Source organism: Magallana gigas, chromosome 1 (assembly GCF_963853765.1).
Source record: "Magallana gigas chromosome 1, xbMagGiga1.1, whole genome shotgun sequence".
In the NCBI taxonomy this organism is placed as follows: domain Eukaryota; kingdom Metazoa; phylum Mollusca; class Bivalvia; order Ostreida; family Ostreidae; genus Magallana; species Magallana gigas.
Window position 1 is genome coordinate 10,387,285 of NC_088853.1, and position 7,744 is coordinate 10,395,028.

Genomic DNA, 7,744 nt, shown 5'->3' on the forward strand with positions numbered 1-7,744 from the left:
TTTATATGACGGCCGTGTATACGTATTGTAGAAAAGTCGAGTTTAATTACCATGCATTGGAACCATTTTATTAACACATCTCCCAGAACTGAAACAATTCAAAATGTCTCTGTTACAGTAACACAGTGGGGCGTTAATCGTGTACGTCCAGCTCTACAAGCACATGCACTGTCGTCTAGGCGACGGCCTGAATACAGCTAGCGACTCTCCTATCGATCGGTTACCTGAGTCTCGTAATGCATCTAAATATAGACAGGGGCACAGTTATGAAACAAACAACAAAAATAAGGTCAAATGAAAATGTACATATGTATAAAAACATTTGGGAATTTTATGTGGAATTATTTTTGCGCGCTACATGTATCAGTTAGTGCATTACAAGAAGCCCTTTCACAACCTCATAAACGTGCGCACCCCCACAAAAATGGAACGAACTGACAACAATTGTTTCTGCAAATACTGACTATAAATTACGAAAACATTAAATTGAATACTATAGAAGGATTAAAAATTAATTTCTTTACAACTTTGCTTCAATAATGCATAAGAAATGTTTATTCCTTTTTAAGTTATTGACAAGAAACTTTGGACGCCTCTAACTCCCTAATTATAAGGGCCAGCCCCTTTTTCGGTATACCGAATGAAAGTTCTGGTTAAGACCAAGAACTTTTAAAATACATGTTATAACAAATTTTCATCAGGTAGAAAACTAACACGGAAAATACGCAAATTTTTTATATTTTTTTTCTTACCTTTGTTTCATCATCTATACCACCCCTTTTATTTGCATTTAAATAATAAAAAAAATATATCTCGCACAAATTCAATGTATTAGCTTCCAAAGCAGCCCTTCTTTGAGACTCTGCCAGTCATCGTTAAAGCTAAACCCCCTGGACAAAAGAAGTCGTTAAATTTTACTAAAAGGGGAATAACTCAAAACCGGATAGGGATTTTCCACAGCTAAAATATGCAACGACAACATCACGCGGCATGTTATCAGTCCTGAAAATTTCAAAACAGTCGGTGAACAAACGAGTGAGATATTAAGGATCAAAGTTGGCGTCTAGAAGAAAAAAAAAATAATAAGAAATTTGAAATTTTTTCAGAATAATAGTAAGGTTTTCCGCTGAGAGCGGAAAACCTTAACTATTAATTTGAAGTAATACATACAAGTCCATTTTGGAGAAAAAAAGACGCAATTTTGGGGTGTTTCCTCCGTTTTATACAAAAAACTCATGTGATTTTTTGGATGTATCTCATTGGTAAATTTTCGATACATACCCTCTTTTCACCACAAATAATTTTGTTTCAAAAAATCCTTAAAGTGCGGAATTTCGTTCAACAAAGGGGGGGGGGGGGTTAACTGGTTTTTACGTGATATGAATTAAAAAACCATTTACTCAACTGACATTGAATTGCGCTCAAAAAAATCAAAAATGGAGTATTCACATTAAATTTGAAATTTTCCATCAAATTGAGTAACGACCTTTAGCTATACATCATCACTTTAAAAGGTGATCAGGTTAACCTGACATCACCTTACATAGCTATGCGGGTCACACATTGAAATGTTCCATTTTTCTCATTATTGGTGTCAACTCTAATCAGTTAAACAAATACGTTGCGTGAACTTTAAGTAAAATCATACACATACAAATCATTTACATTCAATTCATTCAAGTAACAACTTAAACCGCTCATTTCAACATGTTTTGTTTTATACTTTGTGTTCTTCTAATCGGAAATATAGCAGCGTGTGATTTTTGTCAACCTACTGCCTTAGGTTCACATTGCATGGGTGAAATTGTTTGTCCGACACACACTAAAGTTGTAACTGTACAGTGTTATGTGAAAGAAATTATTTCCAGTGAGCCCATCGGACAGTTATGAATTAATGGACAGTGTGATTCCATTGACAATTTGTACATTTTTGTTTTAACAATAACATACGGGAAATTGTGATGCTGGAGGCAAAGTCAGAACCTCTCATTTGTTCAGGTAATTTTTTGTTAACAAATCGTTCTGTCCTAAAAACACACTCCGTCTTCCAAAGTGTAGGGGGGGGGGTCAGATAAAATCATCCTTTCTATCTATCTTTTCTTTCTTTCTCTAAACATCTAAGGGTACCGTCTCGTGGGAAAACTCCGCCTCCTGTCCGATTACACACTTTCAGCCAATCGCTACCTTGTAAAATACTGCTGACTACAAAGGAAAGGGTGCGCGACTCGTGATCTCAGATTTCATTTCGTAACGATGCTTTGCGAGCTAGTGAACGGGAATCCTATCTGTCCGCCAGGTACATATCATAATTGCATAACTTACATGTGTTCAATACGATGATATGATTACGTTTTTAATTGAAATGATTATGATTTCAGAAGTAACACCATCACCCCAGATGCCTGGGGAAACAGACGAATGTAAGTCATTATTTGTTGAGTTAGTTTTGTTCTGTCCTCGTTCCTTTTTTTCGTTATGTTATTTTTATTGTTATTTTGGAATTTTGTTACTGTTTATTTTTTCCAGTTATTTAATATTTACTGTAGAAACGAGTTCGCACCGTTCAACTTCGACGGGTACAACAATCGTCATTGCTCGGACACAACATTTTAGATCCACACCAATGCCTACTACTCGGCTACATACTCAAACATCCATTTTTTACAATACACAGTCATCAATATTTTCCCGATTTCATGAACATACTTCCACTCCCGTTATTACTTGGTCTACTATACACGCATCCACCCCCCTCAGTACTCAGTCTAGGACACGTGTGCATGTATCCGTCCCCCTCAGAACGCAGTCTTGGGCACCCTTAACCACCCCCTCACTACTCAGGGTAGAACACGTGCCACCACCCCCCTTACTACTCAGGCTAGAACACATACCACCACCCCCCTCACTACTCAGGCTAGAACACATACCACCACCCCCCTTACTACTCAGGCTAAAACACGTATCACCACCCCCCTCACTACTCGGCCTAGAACACGTACCACCACCCCCTCGCTACTCAGGCTAGAACACGTACCACCACCCCCCTTACTACTCAGGCTTTAACACGTGTGATCACCACACTCATTAATCAGACTAGGATACATACCACCATGCCCCTCACTACTAAGGTCAGGATATTCCTCACTACTCAGGTTATGACACATACCACCACCCCCCTCACTACTCAGGCTAGTGACCAGACTTCCATCTACAAGAACACTATCACATCGAATAATCAAAGTAAATATGTTTATTTTTTCTTTAGCTTCTTAATTCTTCCCATATTTATTTTCCTGTGTTGCTTTATCTACTGTCAAAAAAATAAAAATAAACACCAATTAACTCTTCCAGATGATTTTCCAATGAATGTGATTATTGACAATTATGATGAAATACAAAATGATAATGAAGACATTATTTTTGAGTGGAAAAAATCTTTAAGAGACATGAAATCCATGAAAACAAATGAAACTTGGATTTAATTTTTTGTTTTGTTTGTATATAATATATTAAAATTTTCATGTGAAATAAAGATTGCCTTACCTTTAATTTGTATGCATTGCATGTTATTAATTTTTCATTTCATTGCATTATGTCTTAATTTTATTTCTTCCATGCTTTTTTTTGTACTAATTCATGTTGCTGAATGGTTTGTGCATATAAGTAACTGAGTCACTCAATATTTAAGAAAATAAATGTATTGATTGGATCCTGTTTTAGTTTTTTTTAGCATGATTTTTTCTTTTTCTGCATGATATAATAACACCTGTTGCAGCAAGTCATATATATGTAATTAAGTAACTGAGTTACTAAACTATTTTTAATATAGATATATATGTATATATATTCATGTGTTAATATTTTAGATGTCATTCCATACATTTTTTAAAGGAGAATTAATTTCATGTTCCTTTTTTTCAGATTTTGAGATAAGTGTCACCAGTCTAGTGTTGGCCCTCCTCCTCCTCCTTGGCTGGGTCATCAAGACCCTCTTCCGGAGGTGGGCCCGGATCAGGAGGAGGAGGAGAGGGGACACTGTCCCTAAAGAGACAGCTGTAAGTAATAATTTGTTCATATTCATATTTTAAATACCTTTATTATACAATCTGTTACATATTATTTTAAGATTGAGTATTGAGGCTTCCTCTAAATAAAATGTTCCATCAATGTATCCTAAATTTTGCATTTGTTTTATATTAGATGGAAATGGAGAGAAGAAGACAACCACCCCCACCACCCCAGATGGGTCCCTTTCCACGCCAGGCAGTAAGTACAGTACCACCACCCCGGGCGGGGGCCACACTACACCCACCCCGGGCGGCACCCTGCCCCGCTCCTCGAGTGGCCCCCACACCACCACCAGCCAGGGGTGGTGGGAGATACCACCTCCGTCCTGCTAAGAAGTAAAACTACTTCTATTTCTTTTTACTCTGTTTGAATTTCATATATGTAAATCTATTTTTGTTCTTTATGATTTCTTTCTGTTTTATGATCAAGTGTGTGTATTTAAATTCTGATGTCTGACCTAACTTCATATATTTTTTTCTTATTCATTAGACCAAGAACTGAGTGATTCAGAAGATAGTGTAGTAGGAATAGAAGTCCCCATTGGCGCAAATCTAGCCTTGACTCATTTGTGAGACTGTAAATTTGATTTCAGAAGATACTGAAATCACAAAATATCCCCGTTGGCGCAAATCTAGCCTTGACTCATTTGTGAGACTGTAAATTTGATTTCAGAAGATACTGAAATCACAAAATATCCCCGTTGGCGCAAATCTAGCCTTGACTCATTTGTGAGACTGTAAATTTGATTTCAGAAGATACTGAAATCACAAAATATATTCTGGTTTAATTAAAAGTGTAATAACATTGTTTTATTTTTTTTTCTTTATTATTTAGTCACAGTAAAAACCTTTAGCCACATATTATACTTGTCAGACATGACCCTCGTATTAGTACCATATTTGCCTTTAAATACTTTATGAATGTAACTTTTAATTTCTTTACCGAAACATCTTTTTACAGGTGTAAATTTTAAAGTATATATTTTGGTTCAAATTCTTAAGGATATGTGAACCTGACAAAAACAAGTTCATTGCGCAACGCGAACTGTCGTCTGGCGACAAGCAATCGTATTTCACATCGACGGTTTATTTGCTTAATTTAAGGTTTAAAACAGTGATATAAAATGTGTAAGTTTATGAATTTGCATAAAATATAATTTATATCAACATTTACATCAAAAGGTTTTACTTTTTTAATCATTTACAAACTTAAAGTTTACGACATACTTGCGCCGATTTCCGGTAATTTCCCAAATCTCGATGTAAACAACAAGTCGGAATGACAAAAACTGATGGATATTATTAGTGTATGACGAATATTGCGAACACAAACTGATGTCGGGTGTCATAAAAAGGGAATGGAAAAAAGGACGAGACCATACACCAGTTCCCTGTGATCTAAACCTGCCATTTGCAAGCAGTAAGCATGGTAGGTGTCTTATCATGACATGTGCTATATTGTATTATGTTAACGTTACAGATTATTATGCTCGTATATTATCCACGTGAAAACAATATCGCCTAGCCTATATGCAGAATAGCTACACAATAATTCTAATTTGTTCAAACATAAAAATTATTCATCGTTAATTCAGTCAGTGTTTGTAATTAAAATAATCACAATTTTAGTTCGAATTTTCTTAAATGAAATTAACCATCTGAGGATAAATGGTAAGGTTGACCGCATAGAGGGCCCTGAGTTTACTCTAGCATATGACAAGCTTATTTACCAACATTTACTCACAAAATATTTTTAGTCTAACACTTTCATGCACATTAGCTTGAACAGTATATTTGTAAGGAATAGGTTATATGTTTGTATTATTGATGATTTTTTTTGCACATACTGGCGTGCGACCAGTTCTCGCCGAGTACCATTTCTCGCCAGTACATTGTGACGTCATTTTTCGTCTATAATTTTATGTGTTGATAAAATGACGTCACAATGTACTGGCGAGAAATGGTACTCGGCGAGAACTGGTCGCACGCCAGTATAGTTCATAACATGAAGAATTAATCTTTTATTCACTATCAATAACTGATAATGTTGATTCTCTGTTCTGTGAAAACATTTGAACAGCTGACTGATATTCACCTTTTATATTGAACTGTAAAAATCAAAGTACAGTTGAAAGAAAAATTAGTATATCATGGTTTATCGGTTGATAGAATTGCTCACATCATATTTAGATTTCATGTGCTGGGTTCATTATTGTTACAAATTCTTATTTTTTTCCCATTATTTTCAAATCATTAAAATGCAAGATTTCTAAATACACACAGTTATATAAGATATGAAATTGTCAAGTTAAGTAACATTAATTTAAATTTTCAAGATTAGAGTAAAATGTTGACAAGTTTCACCTGATATCAAATTTTTATATAGAATAATCCATTTATATAAGGTTCTGTCTGTCTATGTTGCATACACTTTCATGATATGCCTATATGAATTTTATATATTTTTCTACATGTAGATTCTTAAAATCATCCTTTCATATAAGTCCTTCTTATATGTTATAAGTAATAGTACCAGTAATATCAGGGGTTTTTTTTTTTAATACAGACTTTTCAAACCTCCAAGAGATGAGAACATCACTGGTATGTGTTAACGAGGTCATTCCTAATACAAGACACAATGCGGAAAAATATAAGACTAATGTAAAGAACTGAAACCATGAGTGATGAAGAAAAGAGCTGATAATCAGATTATTGTCTCTGTTATGTTCATCCTGATAAAGCCTTTCCCGATTGATGCCCTGGATCATTTATTTGGTAATTTAAGGATGACAATATTTATTTCAACATTTATGATATAATATTAAGACAATTAATAAGCAGCACAACATATCCTGAAATATGAAACTGGACCAAACCAGTGATAATCTACCATTTATGATTTATTACATTTACTTGGATTTGAAAACCATTTCTGAAACTCCAAAAGTCATGAATAATTTGGACATACATGTATAATGCATACAATTAAGAATTAGTATTGTAAAAGAATATATATTATGATAATGCATATGCTATAAGAAATACAATTGATAGATATCAATTCAAAAGGTGTTCATACTGACCAAGTGCAGTAATGAAGTTTGTAATGGCTATATACTGTTCATGTGGAGAAACTGGTTTTTAAAATATATGTCTTATGTTTATAATTATGTTTAATTTGATGATTACATAGTATATCAAATCACCATTTCTGTCTATTAGTGTCTGTCTGTCCATCCATTTATCTATATGAAGTCTGTTTTATTTTATAACCCTGATGAGGTTACTGATGTAGATCAAGTTGAGATCATCATTATGACACTTATATACAACAAGCCTCACAGAAAATATCAGTCCTCTTAAATTACAGAGTTTTTGAATGAGTTATGAATGTATGGTTGAGTAAAATTTTTATTTTAAATATTTTTTGAAATGATTTTTGTGAATAAGAATATTTTTGTTATAACTTATCCTTATCTATATTTTTATCATTTTTGCATGAATAAAAATATACATATCCTAGTTAGGCCACACCAATATAATTTCTTGCTTGTCGGACATTAAGTGGAAAAGGGTACAAGCGGGCTAGCGATAAAATAATAAAATTATTATTTTTTGTAGCCAAAATTTTGGGGCGGTCCATAATGATATGATTTGGAAAGTTTTATTTAAACACG

At 34.1% G+C, this 7,744-nt stretch overlaps 1 protein-coding gene across 1 annotated transcript; it reads left to right on the plus strand.

Annotated features, from left to right (window-relative positions):
- Positions 1-2,451: 2,451 nt before the first annotated feature.
- LOC117688388 (uncharacterized) lies at positions 2,452-4,407 on the plus strand. The gene is made up of 3 exons (XM_066085043.1): positions 2,452-3,240; positions 3,922-4,055; positions 4,201-4,407. The coding sequence occupies exons 1-3, from the start codon at positions 3,111-3,113 to the stop codon at positions 4,405-4,407; spliced, it is 471 nt and encodes a 156-aa protein (XP_065941115.1). The 5' UTR covers positions 2,452-3,110.
- Positions 4,408-7,744: the final 3,337 nt, after the last annotated feature.